Raw genomic sequence first — 20,742 nt, 5'->3', positions numbered from 1 at the left:
AGAGCATTAGGGAGCCACTGAGGGCTCCCAAGCAGGGGAGGTGCCCTGACTGTAGTGTGGGGAGCAGGGAGCCCAGGGAAGGCCATGAGGATGGGGGGCTTGGATTCAGGAGGCAGGTGGCCAGGACTGGGGGAGCCACCAGACACAGGAGCGAGGGGCAGGAGGTGGGCACGCGGATGCCCAGGTTTCAGGTCCTGCTGCCTTTGAAGGAGGTGCCCGCTCTGAGCTGGTGCCTGGTGCCTTCACCTCCCAGCTCTCTACTCCCCAGGGTCTGGACCAGCCTGGGGGCCCTGCTCTCTGCATGGTCCTGGCCAGGACACCTGTGCCAGGACCAGGCCTGTGTCCCAAGCATCTTATCCGAGCCTCCCGCAGGCTTCCTGGTGTGGGTGGGAGCGGCAGAGGGCTGGGGCTGGGCCAGGATCTCTCTCTTTCTCTCCCTCTCTCTCTCCCTCTCTCTCTCCCTCTCTCTCTCTCTCTCTCTCTCTCTCTCTCTCTCTCTCTCTCTCTCGGTCCTTTCGTGGGTCACAGGAGCAAACCCCGCTTTCTACCTTCTTTCTTCATGTTCGCCTCCGGCACCACCATTGACCCGGCTCTGGGGTCAGACAGCCTGACTTGAACCCGGTGCTCCCACTACTGGTCATGGCACCTGGGCCCTCAGTGGGGCTCTTGTGAGAAATGGGGTCACACATGTCCTGGTGCCCAACCTGCTTTTGGACAGGGTTTTCGGGGTGGAGCACCTCCGAGACGGCCGTCCCAGAGAAGGGAGCATGCAGGGCATCCAGCGATGGCCAGAGCCGCCCGGAGAGGTCTGGTGAGCTCCAGCAGTAGAGCCAAACGTCCCCAGGGGCCCGGTTTTCAGGGCCCACGGACAGTCTGTGCTTCACCTGACCCCACCAGGACCCCAGGAGGCAGGCGGTACTTTCACCTGTTTTTCGGAGGGGGATGCAGAACTCGGGGACATTGGGGAAATCATAAGCTCGCTGGAGGGGGATACTGGCAGCCTGTGGACCCCACTGTGTCTCAGTTCCTACCACCATCACCCCCCACTCCACCGTGAGCTGGTGCACGAGTTGTGGGGATTGAACAAGGGGACATATGTAAAGCGCCTGTGACTTACTGCTATCTGTGAGTCATGGAGCCCTGGGTGTTCTGTCTCCAGGGCCCCTCTTCACCATCCCCCTGCCCCCTTTTCACATCATTCACTGCTGAGGGATCTGGCCAGGCTCTGCCCGCCCTTCCCTGGGCTCAGCTCTGGGCTTACAGGTGTGCTGGGTGGGGTGCCACCTCTGTCTCTTCCTCTGTCTGAGCCCCGCCTTCCTCCACCCCAGGGTTGCCTTTGGTTCCTGCCTTTAGGCCTTTGCTTACTTGGCCCTTCCTCCCAAATGCCCTCCTTCCTCTGCCCTTGTCACCAGGCACTGTCTGAGCACCTCCCCTTCTCTGTCCGCAGGAGGGATGAGGGGTCCCCTGTGAGCCCCCAGCCTGTGTCCCCCTCTGTTCAGCAGTGTGTAGCCATTGTGTGTAGCTGGGACCCATACCCTCTGGACCCCTTGCTCAAGGGCAGGGCCAGCGCCAAGTCCCTCTATGGCACTGGCTTTGCCTGGCCCTGAGGAAGTGGACGGGATATCTCTGGAAGTTTATCGAATATGAATAAACTTCCTGGCCTGCCCTACGTTGCACCCATTTTTCAGAAAAGGAAACCAAAGCTTTGAGAGTTGAAGTGTGGTATCCAAGGGCCCACAGGGAGTCCAGGCACTGCAGGGATGGGGGCCCTGGGCAGGCCCAGCTTCACCTGTTCCCACTTCTTCAATATCTAGGAGGTCAGAAGAGGTGGCAGCCAGGGAAAGACCAGAGAAAGCTGCAGGGCAGGACTGGGCTTGGCCAGGACCTTGGACAGCTCAGCAGAGCTCAGCAACCCCTGGCAGTGCTGGGATGGTACCTACATGTGTTAGGGGCCTTTAGCAGGGTTGAAAGGAGCTGACCTGGCACCTGGGGGGAGCAGGGTGGGTGGAGGGGAGAACAGGTGTCCTGTAGTTTGAAGATTGGCCTTGCCGTCCCAACTTTACCATATACTAACTGGACAGGTCTCAAATAAATCTCTTGGAATCTCAGTTTCTTCATCTGTAAAATGGGCCTTCAGATTTCCCTTCACAGGGAAGGTTGCCCCTAGCTGAGATCCCAGCCAGGCTGTTGTGAGAAATGAACCAGTCATAGGAATCTGGCAAAATTCTCTAGAAACAATAAAGGGCTCACAGGCAGCAGGTGAGGGGCGGAGTCATGGGTCCTGGGACCTAGGCTGCCCACAACAGTGGAGACCGGGAGTGGCACCAGGAGCTGAAACCTCCCTCGGGAGGCCTGTGGGCTGTAGCATCCCCCTGGCTACCACAGCCTTTAGGGAGGGGACGGCCCTCCCTGGGCTTGGCCTCTGCCCAGCTCCTGGGGACTCCAATCCTGGAGCAGCAACACCTGGGGCCAGGAACGTCATTCCTGAGCATGTCTTGGGCCAGCTGTCCAGTGACAAAGGCCTCACCCTCCAGGCCGATCCGCCAGGGGCCGACCCCTGTGGAATGATCAGCTAGGTGCCTGGAGCTCACGTTATACAAGGCCCGTCTCTGCACATGGCTTTCTGGGCGATGGCCCGAGGGTCATATGCGGGGAGCGCCCTGGAACGGGGCGGAGGATTCATTTGGGCAACAGCCTGGCCAGATCCTCAGCGGGGGGCAGGAGGGGACTCCTGAGGTCTTTCCACATTTTGTCATTCATCTTGGAGCAAGCCCGGGAGCAAGCTGTTACATCACTTTTCTCCTCGGGTTGAAAAAACTGAGGCTTGGAGAAACATGAGGATGTCCCGAGGTCCCAAGCAAGTTAGTGGCAGAACTGGGTTAGAATCCAGATCCCCAGACTTGGTATCAAGAACTGTGACAGCGTTAACAGCCTCCACCTGCTGAGTGCCACCTGTGTACAGGGTGCTCTATGGGCACTGCCCTCAAGTTAGAAATTATCGTACCAGCTTTACAATCATAAAAAAGAAGAGACTGAGGTTCAGAGTCACAAGCTATAAGTGGCAGAGGCAGGATTTGGACCAGTGGCTCAGTAGTTGGGGCAGTCATTATAGGCTGTACCTGAGCCTCACCAGAGGTGGGCAGGGCCTGGGGTCCCTGACAGGTTGTGGCTTTTCTAACCTGGGCGCTAGGCCGATAGGAAGACCTGGGTAAGGCCCACGCCAGATGACTGCATTGAAACTGACCTGCCTCTAGGCTGTGTCAGTATCCAGACAGACCTGTGCTGGCAGGTGGAGACCTTGGAGGGGTATAATGGGGCAGAGGTGGGGATGCCAAGCCAGGCTTCGTCCTTCCAGCCCCAGCTTGGGTCACCTCCTCCAGGGAGCCTCTCCCAACCCTCCTAGCCCACGCTGATTCCCACCTCCCCTAAAATCCTCTGGCTTCCTCTGCCAGGGTGATTCCCGGGGCCTGACACAGCGCCTGGCATGCTGTAGGGGCCCAGTGAATACCCACTGAATAATAACCGAACCCTGCGGGCTGGCTCTGAGCCAGGCATCATGGAGGACCTGAGGAGATCCTCGGTCAACAAGGCCCTAGAGCCCTCCAGGGCGTGGGCCTTGCCATGCCTCCAGCTCATCGCAGCCCCTGCCCTACATGCCCCCCTGCCACTCTGCTCACATCCCTCCCAGAATGCCCCCCTCTCCATCCCTCACGATATTCTGATGATCATAGAAAAGTTCAAGACAACAAAAAGGTCCCATAAATAAAGTTAAAAATCACCCATAATCTGATCCCCAGGGTTGGCATTTTGCTCTACCTAACTCCTTTTCTTCTGTTTCTCATTTTTCAAAACCCAGAATCAGGTACACTCTTGTGGAACCTACTTCACTTGTTTGTGGGATGCGGGATGAGCATGGACATTTTCCTGCCACATCACATTTCAGCAACAGGATTTGGCTGTTTGAAATTCCCTGGACATACAGTAATTTTTAAAACGGATCCCCTCTGGCTGGGCATCTAGCTTGTTTCAGATTTGGGGCTATTATAAACTGCCTGCAGTTATTGCCCTGGGATACCTTCCTGGAAGGTGAATTTCTTGGCCAGGGTATATCACGCCATGCTCTTCCCAGGCTCTGCGGCTTTGCACTCGGTCCCTCTGCTGGGCTGTCCCTGTCCCATTTATCCTCGTAGTGAAGTCTTCCTTCTTGGGAGCACACACATCACCTTTCTGAAGCATCCCCAGGCTGCATCTGCAGCCCTTGTCCCTGCCCTCAGCTGCCCTCTTCCTTCTGGTGTCATGAGCATCTGCTGACCACCTGCCTCTCAGAGGGCAGAGAGCCTGCCTTCTCTGACTTCTCTCTGGCTTCCAGCACATAGTAGGCGCCTGGGAAGTGCTTCCCAGCTGAACGGGCCATCCCCTGGCTGGTTTAGCAGTGTGGGATTGTGTGGTGTTTCTCTTAGTCTCCACAAACAAGTACCACTGTGTTATTAAATTTTCCAAAAGCAGAATGTCTGCTGTGTTTGCCAGATTGGTTGCTCTTTTAGGAGTGGGTCTACCCTGCCCATCCTGCACTCCTCATTCTCAATCTTTCGGAGCCCGTTCACTGGGCATCTATGATGGGCTCCAGGCCTGTGGGATGCAGGGTTGGGGCCCAAAGCAGCCTGGCCTTCAGGAGGCAGCCTGGACCAGGGTAGGTGTGGGTCAAGTTCAGAGCTCAATGTCTGGGACTGGGTGGTGCACGTAATGCAGGCCCCTTTGGTGGGAAGCTCATGCTTTGCTCCGAAGGAAGTGCTAAGTGCCAGGCATATAGTAATTGCTCAATAAATGCATATCCTGGGAAGATAAGAGATGGTATCTGGGAGCTGAGGTGAGGCCCGGTGGGATCAGAGGTGGTGAGGAAGCTGATCTTGGAGGATGAGTGTCACAAGAACGTCTCTGCTCTCCCCTCAAGACCAAGACCAAAAATTCTCCACCATCCCCAGCCACACATCCCCTCAGGTCTCCTGAGGCCACGAACAAGTTGTGGCTTTGTCCTTGGCAGGTAACAGGTGGAGTCTGTTGGGCTACTGAGCCCAAGCCCTGTCTCCCAGGCAGGTAGGATGGACCCATGGAGACATTGTACTTGGGAAGCCTGCATCCCGAGGGGGAGAAAGATGCTCCCCGCTGAGTCTGGGATGCTCCTTCAGGCTCCAGAGTTGGACAGCCCGGCTGGAGGAGCTGGGAGGCTCTGTGTGTCAAGGGGAGGTTAGGTCAGCGGATCTCATCTTTCATCTGCTTATTCATTCACTCACTCACCTGACATTGGCCTTGTCCCGGGTGCTGGGACACGACACCACAGAGCATCTTGCTCAAAAGCCTTCGGGGCACCCGTGACCTGCTGGTCATGGTATTCAAGGCCTGCCTTGTGGAATGCTCCAGTCCCTCAGGGGTCCGCACCTCCCCCCAGTTGGTAGTGCCCAGCAGGCTCATCTCCCCCGTCCACATTCTGCCCTTTCTTCCAGGCCCAGTCCTAGGCCCTCTCTTCCAGGAAGCCTTGCTCCATCCCCCAGGGTGGGCATCCCTCCCTCCCACCTGACACTCAGTCTGGGGTGTTCTCTGGGTGTGTCTCCCCTTTGGCCTTTCATGGGTGACCCCTGCATCCCTGGCCACACAACACAGGCCTGGCAGACACACAGTTCCCAGGACGGCACAGGTACCAGATGGATGTTGCAGCCACCTGAGCTGTGAAGCTGACAGTGGACTGACCAAACCTTCTCCCCGGCAGCAGGCCTGTGCTTTTACCTGGGGTTACTTTCCTAACTTCCCGGGTGACTGCTCCCACACTCCTCTCCACCTGGCCTGGGAGAGGCTGCCCTGGGGCTCTGACCCTCAGGGGGCCAGGCAGACTCGAGCTGGGCATCTGCAAAGGTAAGCATGGCCTCGGGAGCCAGAGCAAGTACTCATGGTGCGGGGGAGGGGACTGGGGAACCCGATTTCCAGGACTGGCCCCGGAGGGAGACTGAGTGGCCTGCCATCGCTGTACCCACCCACCACGTGTTTTACCTGTTCCTCCCACTCGCCCGGCTGACCTTGTATTTCCAGCCTGGCCTCTTCACTCTGCCCCAGAATCGTCCCAGCGATTCTGCCAAGTGAGGTCCATAGACAAGGAAGCAGGAAGGGGGTGACCAGCTGAGGCCCCCTCAGCCAGAACCCCCCCCCCCCCCCCCCCCCCCGTCCTGGCCTCAGGGCCGCCGCCCAGGCCCCCCTCGTCTCCCTCCGCAGCTCCAGTCTCTGCCCTCTTCAGCCCCTCCCCCTTCGGTCAGGGCTGCCTGAGCAAACTCTGAAAAGGTGAACTCGGTCAGGTGCCCCTGCTCATAAACCTTCCACGGCTGCCACCGATAGTCCCCTAGGCAGGCATCCGAGGCCCCTCCAGCACGTTTCCTTTCTTCAGCCCCACTGAAGCTGCCATCACAAGTACGCCGAGGCCTTTGCAAACCCTGTTCCCTGCCTGGAATGCCTTTTCCGTACCTTCTCTCCTTGCATACACTTAGTTGGGGTGGGTCCACCTCCAGGAAGCCCCACTGGGTAGCTGTTCCCACTTCCCCACCGCCCTCACCTGCCCTGTCCCTGTCTGCCACCCTACGAGACTGGCTCTTCCCAGGGGCAGGCCAGGCCTGAGGCACCCGCATGGGGTATCCTGTCCTTGGGGGTTGTGTCTGAAGCTCTGATGAAGGTGGAAGTGGGAGGCACGGGGTAATGCGAGTGTGCTGGGGGAGGGGAACCCACAAACATTTGTTGGGGCGCCTTAGGTGGACCTCTGAGGAGTTACACCTCCTTCTCACCTGCCTCTCAGTCTGGGAGGCCCTGGCCTGACCTGTGCCGGTGGACACCAGTCTCCACCCATGTCAGAGGCTAGAGGTCACAAGGAGCCTCTCAAACTCCCCAGGGTAGGGCCACGGAAGCTGAGGTGTTGCTCTCCCCCCTCCCCAATAAGTCAGGGCCTTCTTCAAGCCAAGGGCCAGGTCCTCGGGTCCAGACCAGCTTACCTGCCCGCTCCGGGTTGGACCTCTGCTGGCCACCCATTCTACCCCGGGATTGGGGACCTGGGACCCCCAGAGGGAAGAGATGGGGGCGCAGGAAGGGGGCCAGGCCTATGCAGCCTAGGGGCTGGGGTCCACATCTCTTGGAGAGGGGGGCGGAGGGGAACTCTCAGACTCCTGGCAGGAGGGGTCCGGGGCCCGGTACCCTCGCGGTCCTGGAAGAGGGTCCGGGCCGGGGGAGGGGGCCGCGGCACCCCGGAAGGAGCAGCGAAAGCCCCAGCACGCGGTGCCCGCTGCCGCGTCTGGGGAAGTGAGAGCGCCCCCGCCGCGCTCCCCGCCCACCCCGCGCGCGGCCGGGCCCGGGGCCGGCGAGAGGCGCTGGGCGAGGCGAGGCAGCCGCCGGCCCTTTTCCGCAGCGCGGGCTCCGCTCCTCCTCCCCGCGCCCCGGCCGGCTCCCTAGCTCCCTTCCCCTGGGCGGCGGGATGCGTCGCCGGGCCCGGGCGGGGGCCGGGGGCAGAGGCCTGGCCGGCTTGGTGGGGGCCCCGGCGGCGGCCGCGCGGGACCGGGGACCGAAGGCGCGAGCGCGCCCCTCCCGGCGCCGGGGAGGGGGGAGGCGGGGAGGAAGGGGGGGAGGGAGGAGGGCGGCAGCGGGAGGGGGAGCTGGGGAGGCTCGGAGCCGCGCGGCGGGCGGGCAGGCGGGCGGGCGGGCGAGGGAGCTGGCGGCGGGGAGCCCCCCGCCCCCCGAAGGAGGAGTCTGGCTCCCACTTGCTGCCTCGGACGCGCGGCAAGGCGGCCGCCGCCGGAGGAGCCCCCGCCCCTGCGCGCCTCCCTCCCCGGAGCCGGGCCCCTGCCTCCCTCCGTGCGCGCTGCAGCTCGCGGCCGCCGCGGCCGCCGAAGAGGAGCCCGGGGCCAGGTAGGGCCCGGGGGCGGGCCGGGCGCGGGCCGGGGCGCGGCGGACGAGGGGCGCGGACGCCGGGCCGGGCGGGGTCGCGGCCGGGACCCTCTCCAGGCACGGGGTGACGCCCGCGGCGCGGCGCGGGGGCGCCAGCAAAGTTACTTTGGCTGCCTTTGCCGGGTGCTGGCGCCCTGGCCGGGCACCCCGACTGCCCTGGCGGCCTAGCGGGTGCCGCTGAGAGGGGCTCGGCCGGGGCGCTGGACTCTGACTGGGGCCGAGGGGTCAGCGAAACTTTTCCCCAGCTCGCCAGTCGCTGCTGGCTGCTGGCGGAGTTGCTGGTGGAAGAAGCGGATTGGTGGGGTGCAAGGGATGAAGATGGTGATAACAATAGCAGCCCCTAGTCGTTGAGAGCCTACTGTGCGCAGCGAAGCCCCTGCTAGTACTTGGGGGCAAGGGAGGCGGGCACTAATGCTGGTCTAGTGGCCACTTTTGCTAGGCATTACTGCAAACTTCATCCATCCGTCCATCCACCCACCCATCCACCCGTCCATCCACTCACTCATTCTGTACATATTTGTTACTGTCTGCCGTGCGCCGGGCACAGGGGATTCAGTGGCTGACCAGGCAGGTTCCAGCCACGCAGGCAATATTTCATGGACTGCCCAGGCTGAGGAACAGTTTTGTCTCGTGTGTGTTTATTCTGCGACTTGTTATGAGAGAGTGAATTCACGCATAGTCTCCCTGGAATCGGTGGAGACAGAAGAGGGTCAGTCTGAGAGCTGATGTGTCCAGGAGTCTGTGGCAGGCCACAGCTTTGGCCACCGTGTCTTCCATCCCCTCCCCTCCCCTCCCATCCCCTCTCCACTGGGGCTGGGAGGCTGGAGGTGGGATCAGGTGGCCCCACCCTGGAACTGGCCCCCAAGGCCGCTCGCTGAGCTCTCTGGGAAGTCTTTGCCCAGTGATGGGTCAGAGCCTTTCCCAGCTCCCCTTGGGGGCTTGGTTGCCTCTCCCTCCCCATTTCCAAGGCCCCTATTGAATGGCCCAGAGGAGAGCTTGTTAAGTGGCAAACAATTATGAAATTAGACCAGTGAACAAAAGTGGGCTGGTTGGTGGAGGGCGAGCTGGCCCCACAGGACTTGAATGGTGGTGGGAGGCTTGTTAGCCGGGACCAGCCATGCTGGAGGCCCAAGCAGACACTACCATCGTCAATACCCTACCTGGTGTTTGCAAAAAAAAAAAAAATTAAACCAACTTCATGAATAATTTGTCACATTGGCTAAAATGCTCTGGGGGATGTCTCAGAGGCCACCGGCTGACGGCCACATTCAAGTTGGAAGCCAGGCCCTCCATCCACGCGAGCCAACGCACTAAGAGACCATTTGGGGAGGGGGTGGTGGATTTGGCTGGGCCGAGGCAGGCCTCTGGTGGTGGGGAGCACACCGGGGCTGTAGAGCCAGCGGGGGGTGCTTGGGAGGCATTGTGGAGCCAGGCACAGTGGGGACTGCGGTGTGGCAGCCATGCATAATAAACGGTGCTTCATGACGCCCGGCTCCCTGCAAATTGGCTTTCCAAGTGGCAGCCCCACAGCACTTGTAAAATCTTTTTCCTTAAGATGGGTTTCTGCGAAATGGTTACATCTCTTTGCGTGCTAACTCCGTGGAGGTGCCGATGGCTAGTCAAAAGGCGATAATCCGGTCACAGTGGTTTGATCGCGTATTCGGAAGTGGTTCAACGTGGGGCAGCCTTCCTATTTATTTCTTAGTCCTAGGAATTTCCGAAGACCTGGATTGAAGTAGATCCCTATGATGTTCATGTGGGCAGGCTCAGAGTGTCACCTACATATGGGATGTCGTATCTCCGATGCAGTTGCTGTGGGAACACTTAACATCATTCATATACACCCTAACCCTGTGGGCTGTGTTTATGGACAGATAGAGTAGGTCTAAGTTTAGGTAAGAGACTGGGGCTTTAGGATCTTTCTGTTAGCGCCCAAACCGTGTCAGGGATACACAGACACATAAAGTAGCCATTCAAGAAAAGCCTGCTTTTTAAAAATTTCCCAGTCCACTATTAAACCTTCATCCGAGAAAGTAATTTAAGTTCATTTGTTTTCCCTTGAACTTGCTACTTTCCCTTGTAGGCATTCACCTAACGCAGGACACATCTCTCTGCACTTGTCTGAGGAATTAAGGTTGGTAGCAGGATTTCACTAAAGGGTGGCACTCAAGAAGAAAAATCAGCATTCTGGGTGAGGGCTCTGGACTAGTGGAAAACAGAAAACCTTCCCCAAAGTGCAATCGTCTTTTAAATCTATCGAAATGATTTTGTTTTCCCAATTTCAGGCCTGTGAACTGATCACGAAGAGCAGGGCAGAGGAAATTAATCATCCAGGCAAAGACTTTTAACAAGTAAATATTATGCACAGAAAAACATGCAATTAGTGGAGGTTAGTTAATGCCTTTCAAGTTTCGGCGGTGCATTGCAGTAAGGGTGGAATTTCTGCATTATCCCTCAATTGTCTGTCAAAATCTTTAATGTGACAATGTGACATGTCTCTCCCATTGCCCCTCCCTCACCAGGAACAGAAAAAGGGTCTTTTCAAGCATCCCCCCTTTCCATTCTTCTCTCTGAGATCTCTCCGTTCAGCAAATTGGTACCTTTTGTCTGCCTGCACCTCTGGAGCGAGGGACCCTGGGGAAAGGGACTCCCCAGGTGCAGGAGCCCGGGAATGAGTTCTCAGGCTTGCTCTGTGCCCACCGATCACACACTTAATGGCATCGCAGATGTGAGACAGGCTGCTTGTGGGGTCTTCCTTCCGGCCAAACTTCTCACCCTCTAGGATCAGATATGCCAAACACTTGGGGGGCAGGGAGGAGAGGGGGCGAAGGGAAGAACCATCTAGACTATGCTGGGTCACACAGCAAGAACCATCTAGACTGCTGGGTCACCCTGAAAGCAGTTCCCTGCAGCCGTGTTTCCTGGGGTGTGGATGTCCCCACGGAATGAGACCACCAGCTAGCATCCTCTCCAAACTGCCACTGACATTGTGTGACTCGGGTCTGAAGAAGTGACAAAAATGTAAAAAGCAAAAGCAACCCTAAGGGAGACCAAAAAAAGAGAGGCCCCCTTTTTGGGGGGTGGTTTTGGAGAGAAGGTATAAATAGTTCCTCTGTTAATTTGATTTGCTGTGACTCTCCCTGGTGATACGGCCATTCTGCTGCTAAAACAAATGCTTCACTTTATTTTGATTCTCCCCCTGCCCCCTGCTAAGGAGACAAGACTTAGTTCTGCTTTATTTCCATTTAAAATATCTGTGGCCAACGAGGGCAGCCCAATCCCATGAAAAAAAAATAAATCTTAGCAATTTGGGATTATATGTTTTTTTTTTTTTTTTTTGCGGTAAACGGGCCTCTCACTGTTGCGGCCTCTCCCGTTGCGGAGCACAGGCTCCGGACGCGCAGGCTCAGCGGCCACGGCTCACGGGCCCAGCCGCTCTGTGGCACGTGGGATCTTCCCGGACCGGGGCACGAACCCGCGTCCCCTGCATCGGCAGGTGGACTCCCAACCACTGCGCCACCAGGGAAGCCCGGGATTATATGTTTTAACTTTGGACTCAGATAGTGGCTTGAGATGTTCTTTGGTCTTTCCACACCTTTCTGTGAATTACCATTTGGCGGAGTTTTCTTGGACGTGAACTTGGCCAGCTTGATGTCAGACTCTGCTCGTACATCATAAGTAGATGCAGGTACCCCCCCCCAAAAAATGTCTTCCCTCTGGTTGATTGTGAGATGCGTTGAGTCCAGACTCAAGGATGGAGTAGGTGTCTCTCTCCACCACCCCAACCCACCCCAAACCCTGAAAGTTTGCTTCTACTGCATGACTTCACATTTCCATCCCCTCCTTCCAAGAAGGATTTGAGGCTCAGCGTTGATACACATGAAAGTTTCATGTGTATTTTCATGCTAATTTCATCACTTTAAGGGGAAAATGGTGCCTCTGCCTCCCGTTTCCCCTTCATTTCATGCTTTTGCATTTTCCGGCAGTACCGCAGCCTGCAAGGCTGCAAAATATACTGCACCGGCTACCCTGCACCCTGCCTTTCCCCCTTCACAACGAAGTGCTTTTGGCATTGCAATGCTCGTGGAAAAGGCAAACGTTCCCTCCCCCACCCTAGGCTCCCCGCACAAAGGGGTGTGTGTGTGCCGGGGGTGGGGTGGGGGGGGTTGTGGAGAATGGAGTTTTGCTTTTCGCAAGTTTGCCATTCAGACACATTAGTTAACTGATCATACTTTGGAGATTTAATCCTTAATTGCAAATTCCCACATGATCACAAAAAAATGCACTTAAACTGATCATAAAAATGGCAAAACCCCAATCTCAGACTTAAGTGTAGAATTACCATAGTGCCGATTTGATTATGCTTCGGTGACATCTGTTTAATAGATTTCCATGAGAACTGTAAATCCACGTTCACGTTCTTTGCAAATTGTAACTGAACGCTGAGCACCCCAGACCCCCTTGCTTCTCCCCCTCCCCAACCATGTGCATCCCACACCTCCATTAATGTTGAGTGTTACTTGACGCGTCCGTGGGAAAAGGATGCAGAATGCTGATTTTTTTCACGTGTAACTCGTATTTCCTTTCGCGTGTGGGTATGTGTGCGTGCTTGTTTGAAATGGATCCGAGCAGCTTCCCATCTCAACTCCACAGATACGCGACTCTCCAAATGCTTTATTTCGAAAACTAGGACATAGCACTTTGCAGAAGAAAAATCAGTGCATTCACCATTATTTATGTGATTGCTGATCTGCTAGATGGATATAGAAAGCACCAAGAATTATAATAATTTATGGAGCAGAGCAGTGCTTTACAAACGTATTTCTCAGCCCGAGCTTTGAGGGTTTCTTTGCTTCTCGGGCCTCGTTCAGTGCTCCGGGAATGGAGAATATTCCGAATTTGAAGACCAGCGGGGTGAACTGACTGCATTCATATCTAAAATTAAAGGAATAAGTGAGCAGCTATTTGTGGCAGACAGGACATGATCCAGTAAGTAGCACTCTTCATCATTCTGAAATAAAAGTACATAATTGGAAAATGAAGCGGCAGCGACTGCTTGGGGGGGGGGTAGGCGGCGAGGAATTAGAAAGTGTAATTTAAAATCATGTAGTCATAATTCAAAATGGGCTCAGCTAAAAGGTTTTAAAGTGGTAATGCTTTAAAGTCACTCGTGGTTGATCCTTTTTCAAGGAATATGGTCTAATTTTCACAATATTTGTGGATTCCTTCATCGACTTAGCCCATCAGCTTATTCAACGTGGCTGCTAATACCAGCTGCAGGCCAGTATTTTTTTTTTTTTTCCCCTTGGAAACCCACAGTTGATAAAGAAGGGGGTCAAACATAAGGGCTGTCATTTCAGACACATGGGGGGATTGGGTCTGATTTTTTTCCTACTGGGCTGTTTGTTCTTTTTCCTTTCCTTTGAGTTCCTATGTTTTTTTTTGGTTTTTTTTTACCCTTTCTGACATTTTCAACTACTGACTAATCAATTGCATATTTTCAGGCATGAGCAAAACAACGGGAAAAAAAACCAGTTTAAAAGTGACTTTTGAGCTCGTGTGGAAGCATGACCTGTAAAAGAGTCATTCCCAAATCCCCACACCTGGGCACTTTTCTGTTAAATATGATTTCTCCTGCGTTTTGCTTTGCGGGGGAGCACAACTTAGGTGTTAGCGTGGGCGTGGTTTTTCTGCAACGTTTTGCCGCCTTTTGCCGCTAAGTTCTCAACAAAAGCTTCAGCGAGCAGGGCGTTGGGCTGAGCCGCCTTCCTCTCTGCATCGCTCTGGGCGACCAGCCAGAGACAGTCGTCTGCATGCTGGGCTGACCCGTTGCAGGGGCTGGGGCTGCTGGCTGCCCCCCACTCGCGGTCCAGGGAGGAGAGGAGTGGGAGTGAAGACAGGGTTGGAATCCTGGGGACACTCTCCAGGTGTTGGGCTTCGTCAGAACGCTGCTGTGGGAAAGGCTCTCGGGGCACATGTTTCTCAGGGGGCTTCTCCTGTTTAATGGACAGTCACCCCTGTGTAATCATCGATTGTCATCCGAGTTTCGGGCTCAGGACAGCACAGTATCGTCCCGGCCTCAAGTTATGGCTACAGACATGCCAGTGATGGAGAGAGAGAGACGTTGGTACCTTTTGGGGGTGGTCGCCTTCACAGCCTCTGGTTGGCTTGGATTACGGCAACCTTTACCCTTTATGATATTTTCAGCTATTGAAATGGGGGCACTTTTGAGAGCTGGAGAGGATGCTGGTCGTAATGACTGACCGGGGACAGCAGATGTGAACCGGGACTGTCCCGAGCCCACCCTGGCTCTGAAGAGCCTGAGGGAGTGGCTGCCTCAAGCCGTGTGGCAAAGGGAAGCTGTCTTTGGTCTGCAGATCGGCAACCCCGGCAGCGCGGTGGCTTGTAGATTTCCCTTCCATATCTGTTGGGCAGATTTGGGCTGCCGGGACCACCCAAGTGTCTTGTCTCCTTTGCAGAAATCCACCCGCTATTAAGATGCTCCGTGTAAGCCGAGGTCCTTCTCAGTGTCTCCTTTTGGGCCTTCAGCACGTGCCAGGGGCCTCATCGTTTGGTAGGGGCCTTCTCGGGGGCCCTCCAGGCCCCTCCCCTCTACCCCCTCATAAAGGGGTCTGAGCTGCCCTGCTGATCTGTCCAGCTGCTCCTGCGGGGCTCCAAGCCCTTTGAGGGTCAGTTTCGTATCTGAGTCATTTGGGTCCCAGACCAGGGCCTGCCCTCGAGGGGGCAAGTGGGTGTTTCAGGGCTGACCGGTGTTCTGCGGTGACCTGGGTGAGGGAGTGATGAAGTTTGCCTAGAAAACTAGTCAAGGGCGGGTGGTACAGGGTGTGTCCAATCATAGCACCCTGGGAAGGAGTGACCTCTGACTCACCCAGTACTGGATGGGAGGGCAGGGGCCAGGAGCCCCCTGATTATCTGAAAATCTCTGCTCGATTCTCGGAAGTTCCTGGAAGAGCTCCTGGGTTTCATCGGAACTTTCTAACCCCAGTAGAAGAGATGCTTAGTGAGAACCTACTGGATGCTGGCTCTCAGCCAGGTGCGTTTGCAGGTACCGTGTCCTGCACTCCTGCCAATGGCTCTGGGAGGGAGGTTTAGCCTCCACATGTTTACAGGTGAGAAACCCAAAATCTGAGGAGGTTAAAGCTGCTTTGGAGTCTGGGCTTGGTACCTGAGGGCCTGTACGGTTTCTCTTACTCACTCATTCGTTTGTCTATTGTTTTATTCTTTGGCGTCTCAGCCCAGACACAGGACATTACTCTGGGAGCTTCGGTGAGAGAAACCCCAGGGAGGTCAGAGTCGGTGGCGGCCGGGGGTGGGGGGGCATCTTCCCAAGGCCCCGAGCCAGGAAACAGGTGTGTGTGCACAGGTGGGGGTGGTGCGTGGAGCCTTCCAGGCGGAGGGAACAGCAAGTGCGAAGGCTCAGAGGTGGGACTCCCGGTGTGCTGGGGAATCCTGGAGTGGAGAGCTTGGCCTGAGTGGTGAGGCTGGGGGCAGGTGTGAGCTCCTGGGCTGATCTAAGGAGCCGGGCTCCTGACGAGATCCAGTGTGTGGGAGGGAATGGCGTGGTCAGAGTGCGTGTTAGCACCTTGGTTCTGGAGGCTGGTGTGGTGTGTGGCCTTGGTGATGCAGCAAGGAGGGCAGACAAGGTTGTGGAGGCAGCAGCGGGAGGTGGGGCCCAGGTCGGCCTCTCTCCCGGGTATGAGCTTCCGTACCGTCCGTCCCTAATAGCTAATAGCCGCCTGGTGCCTCGACCGGCATCCAGGCTCCTCCTGGCCTGACTCGCCTCAAGGCACCTGAGGACCAACAAATAAATGTCTCTGAGGGGAAAACAAAAAGAGAAACCACCTTGTGAAAGAATAAGACTTTTGAACAGCGAGCCCTAAAGAATGGAAGGAGTTTTTCAACAAGAAGTTTTCAACTCTCCCCATCTGAGCTGACTGGTCCTTTATGGAGGGGCTGGCACAAGGCTCCCGTCACCCCATCTGTCACCTCCTGACGCGACCGATGAGGAAGTGGAAGCACAGAGAGGTTAAGTGACTGCCCAGGGTCCCGTAGCTAAACAGCACCGAATTTGAACCCTGAACCTCTGACCTCAAATTCCAGGCCCTCCTCCATTGCAGAAGCACACCAGGGGCCAAGAACAATAATAATATGATGAGACTGTTTGTTGATGCCGTCTCTGCCTCAGGGCCTTTGCACTTGCTGCTCCCTCTGCCTTGGTTCTCTTTCCCAGGTCTGGCTCCCTCTCAGCATTCACTTTTGAGGTGATGGCACCTCTTTATACAGGACTTTCTTGATCATCAATTGGAAGTAACAACCGTCTTCTCCCCCAGTACTCATTATTGCATCACCCCATTCTGTCTTCTTCCAGGTACCTATTATTATCTGGAAGTATCTTTTCTATTTACCTATGTGTTTGCTTTCTTGCCCCCACCTCCGGTTCCTTGAGGGCTGTGACCTGTTGATTCTTTCACTGCTCTTTGCGGCATCTGGACCGGTGATGGCACATAGGGCCAAGCTCAACATTTGTTGAATAAGTAAATGCATGAATCAGTCTATTCCACCCTCCTCTTCGTAGTCCCATTTCCTTCCTGCCCACTGGCACGGAGGAGGCCCCGGTGGCCCAGCCAGGATGTGTAACTTGCTCAAGGTCATTCCACTGGACAGAGAGCCAGGATGGAAGCCCAGGTCGTCTCCCCCGCAGCGGGTCCCGGCACCCTCCACGTCGCCTCTGTGCTGTGTTGTTTTGTGGACCAGGTGTAAATGCCTCCCAGCTCCAAGCCGTTTGTTTGGGAATCGCTGCTCCCCCTCCGTGGATCGGCTGCGTTCTCCGCACAGTGGCTGGCGCTGCTGCCGCTCCATAAATATTAAATGGGTATTAAAAGAAGGCTCTGCGTTCCCAGTTTCCCTGATTTCTCTGAGCAGGGCCCATTGCAAACCCCCTTTATGTGAAATGCAGCATTTCACTGCGGAGCGCCTCCCGGGACGCCTTGCAGCCTGCGTTTTCTGGCCGAGTCCCCTGGTGCAGACAGGTTCTCTCCCACTGTGGCTAGCCTTGCTGCAGGGCATGCAGGCGCCCGCTCCTTGGGGGCAGGGGTGGGTGGAGGGCCCCATCCCCACACCCCTCCCTTCATCCATCCCTGCATCCTTCCCTCCATTTCTCCATCCTTCCATCCATCCCTGCATCCATACATTCACTAATTCAGTATTTATGAAGCATCTGTGCTGGGCCCTGGGGTGATGATGATGGTGATAAAAACAACAATAACAACGTTTTGGAGCATCTACTACGTGCTGGGCTCTGTGGAAAGCAGTTTACATGTGTCACCTCATTTAATCTTCACGACTGTATGACATGGGTACTATTTTCTCTCCATTTCGTGGACGAGGAATCAGAGCCCCTGGCAGGTCACAGAGCTGCTGGGGCTTGACCTGACGTACCAGGGTGAGTGAGGGAGACCTAGGCTCAGCCCCCAGGGGACATCCAGGCTCTTCGTGGGACCCTGGGGCGAGGACCCCTGATCAAGGCCTCTCCGAGGAAATACTGGCGTTGTTGAGGGGTGAAGGGTGAGTTTGGCCAGATAGAGAGGAGGCCAAGGGGGGTCTAGGCTGCCTGTGTCCAGGTCTCAGCACCACCCTCTCTCTGTGCTGGCCTTGGGCAAGAGACCTCACTTCTCTGTGACACACCGTTCACATCTGCAGAATGGGGGGTATTGGGACACCTATGCCACAGGTAGGTGGTGAGCCTTAGAGAGGGGCCCCTTGAAAGTGTTGGAACTGCGTGCTCTGAACCAGCGCACAGCACTCATCAGCTAGAGGCCTCTGGGCACTGGAGCCTGCTGGGCACAGACCGGTGTGGCTGGAGTGTGGGCAGGGCCCGCGGGCCGTGGGTCCTCATCAGAGGAGCCACGGTAAGCCACGGTAAGGATTTCAAGCAGGGGCTTGACGTAGTCAGCTTACATTTGAGAAAACTGCGGTTCTTCGGGGCTCCTGGAGCTGCACCCTTTGCTCACACTGGACACCCCTGGACCACAGGTGCCCCAGCACCTGGGCAGCGCCTGCCCACAGCAGGCCTTCCGTACACAGGTCCCCGATTGAACTGAACAGTGATTATAATGGTAAGGGCGAACATTAGCTGGGCACTTGGTGCCTGCCGGGCACTGTGCTCAGAATTCCTGTTCGTTCAACCTGCGCAGCTACCCTGGGGGGCGATGTTACTGTTATCACACCCACTTCCCAGAAGACGAAGCTAAGACTTAGATTAGGAAGTTGGCTTAAGGTCACACAGCAGGTCAGCTCCAGGCTGGGCCTCAAACTCTTGTTCAGATCTGGGCTGTTGGAGCCCTGGACCTCGGTGTCTGCTGCCTGGCGGCCTCTCCCGGGGTAAACAGGATGGGCACAGGCCCCGAGGCCTGGACACCCTGACTCACCCAGCTAGGAGGCCTGCCACGCTGCATCCGCTGCGGGAACCGATTCGTTAGAAACAACGAACAGGACAAAGAACGGGAGCAAGTGCGTCCTGGAGGGAAAAGGCTGAGTTTTTTCTCCGTATCTTCCCAAGTGGAAAGGAGGGATGTGTATTCTGAGTCAGGATGCATTTTTGGGGGTGGGGGAGGATGGTGACGGGAGAGCAGAAGGATATTGGTATTTATTGTACCTTGTATGGGCATGATTGTTGAGAATTAAAAAAATAATAATCCATTTCTCCTTTGCACCTAATTAAAATGTTCTCCAGTCTCTAATTTTTGTCATTTTCCTAATCTAATTTGTTTTCTGACTGTGTCCATTCTTCTTCCATGTGCAAAGCAAAGGGGATTTTTCTTCCTTTAACGTGACTGGGATCTGACTGTCCAGGAATAGTTTAAATGATGTTATTTTCTCCTTGGTTAAATGAAGTGTAGATACAATCGTCGGAGGGTCTTAATGACCAAAACCCCCCAAAAAATCCGAATCTTTGAGGCATTTCCTGTTTACATAGTTAAAAAACAGATTATGGAAAAGAACAAGAAAAACGATGCTCTTAATGGGGAAGCAAGGGCCGTCATGGCAAGTGTGTGTGTCAGGGTAAGATGCAGTCTTGTTTCCAGGATTTCACATAGCCGAGTTGGAATCAAAAAGGGACATTTTCATCTAGTAACTACAAATGCAAACTGTACTTTCCAATGAAAGAAATGAAAAAAATATCTATAGCGTTTGTAAGCTGTGATTTGAGTGGATTCAAGGTTTGACTGGGAACATCGGAATTCCTGAGATCCTTACAAGGCATTTGAGAAGGTTGTTGGTTTTTTGTGTTTTTTTTGTTTTTTTTAAGTAGATTCCCACCCCACGCCCGACCATGGCCACCCTCTGAGCTGAGTTGGTGTATGGCAGTCTTTCTGGGAAAATCCCTTCTCCGGGCGCTGCTAAAACGATAGCTTTAGGCGAAATGGTGGTTGATGAAGGAATTTGTGCCCGTGCTTTCCCCACCTGCTCGGGCTTGTAGGGGTGTGGCCGTGTGGGAGTGTGTTGGTGGGGGGGTCTGAGGGGAGCGGGTGGGGTTGGAGGTGAATCCTTCCTATTCCCCAGTTCCGAAAAGTAAAACTTACCTTACCTGTTTCCAGAATACCAGCCATTGTCTTCCGCATCTCACGGCCACGCTGTGGGCTCTGGGGGGTTTTGTCGAAGGCAAAAAAAAAAAAAAAAAAAAGTCTTAAGTATTTAAACATGTTGGACCATGCATGCATCCGTCCATGGCGTTGTGGGTTTTTTTTTTTGGTCCCCTCCCTCCCTTCCCTTTTCTTTTCACCAAAGTATATTCGTCAAACTGCTGAGTTGGAAAGATTTGTAATGAGTTTTTGAGCTGTACGACTGTGTTTTTTTTTTTTTTTTTCTCTCTCCCCCGCCCTCTCCCTCTTTCTAAATCTTCATCTGACATTAAATAAAGCAAATCCCAAACAGATTAACTGTCGCACGGTTCTGCTCCGTCTCCTCAGTCTGTTCCCAGGTCTGGCTCGGGGCCGGGCGGCGGGAGATGCCCGGGCGGCCTGCGGAAGTCCATGTGGCGCGCTAGGTGGGATCCCGGCGTCCTGAAAGCAGAGGCCCTGGCCCTCCTGCCCTGCGGCCTGGGCATGGCCTTCTCCCAGTCCCACGTGATGGCCGCTCGGAGGCACCAGCACAGTCGGCTCATCATCGAGGTGGATGAGTACAGCTCCAACCCCACCCAGGCCTTCACCTTCTACAACATCAACCAGGGCCGCTTCCAGCCGCCGCACGTGCAGATGTGAGTGGGCGTCTCCGACGGGACTGCAGGGTGGAAGGTGTGGGTGGTGAGGGCCGTCCGGGGTGGGCTCCTGGACTCGGGGTGCCTCCTGGCTTCTGGGCCCAAGCGTCTCATGCAACGGTTCTGGGATCCCCAGATCAGCGAGGCTCTGAGTTGGGAGGGATGTGGGAGAAGTTGCAGCGTGCTGGCCTGTGGGCCGGTTCTGGCCTGGAGTCTTGTTTCATTTGGCCAGGAGAATGTTTTACAAATATTGAAAAAGGAGGTGATTGCACACGAAAATCCAGACTTCTGGCTTTGCCGTACAAAGCCCAACATCCTGGCAACCGCAGGCCCATACGTCCTCGTGGCAATGTCTGGGGAGCTGAGTTCCAGCTGCCGCTTCTTGGTATTTGGTATTGGGTTACTGACCCCCTGGTCTAATTCATGTTCCTTGTTGTACAGATGGGGAGGACGAGGCCCAGGGAGGGGACGGGACTTGCTGCAGGCCCCATGGC

The 20,742-nt window shown here is 55.6% G+C and overlaps 1 protein-coding gene across 2 annotated transcripts in view; it reads left to right on the top strand.

The window, feature by feature from the left end:
• Positions 1-6,147: 6,147 nt before the first annotated feature.
• The window catches only part of MPPED1 (metallophosphoesterase domain containing 1), a 78,691-nt gene continuing 64,096 nt past the window's right edge, over positions 6,148-20,742 (top strand). Inside the window, exons 1-3 of one of the 2 annotated variants that reach the window (XM_032646349.1) lie at positions 6,148-6,160; positions 12,520-12,960; positions 19,962-20,248. In XM_032646349.1, the coding sequence (XP_032502240.1) occupies positions 20,025-20,248 (224 nt within the window). In that variant the 5' untranslated portion in view covers positions 6,148-6,160; positions 12,520-12,960; positions 19,962-20,024. Of the gene's footprint in view, positions 6,161-7,788; positions 7,933-12,519; positions 12,961-19,961; positions 20,249-20,742 lie in introns of those variants that run through there. The other variant, XM_032646350.1, reaches the window with a different exon arrangement.

The sequence above is a fragment of the Phocoena sinus genome, chromosome 10 (assembly GCF_008692025.1).
Source record: "Phocoena sinus isolate mPhoSin1 chromosome 10, mPhoSin1.pri, whole genome shotgun sequence".
Taxonomy (NCBI): Eukaryota; Metazoa; Chordata; class Mammalia; order Artiodactyla; family Phocoenidae; genus Phocoena; species Phocoena sinus.
This window is presented reverse-complemented; position numbering and strand designations above follow the sequence as displayed.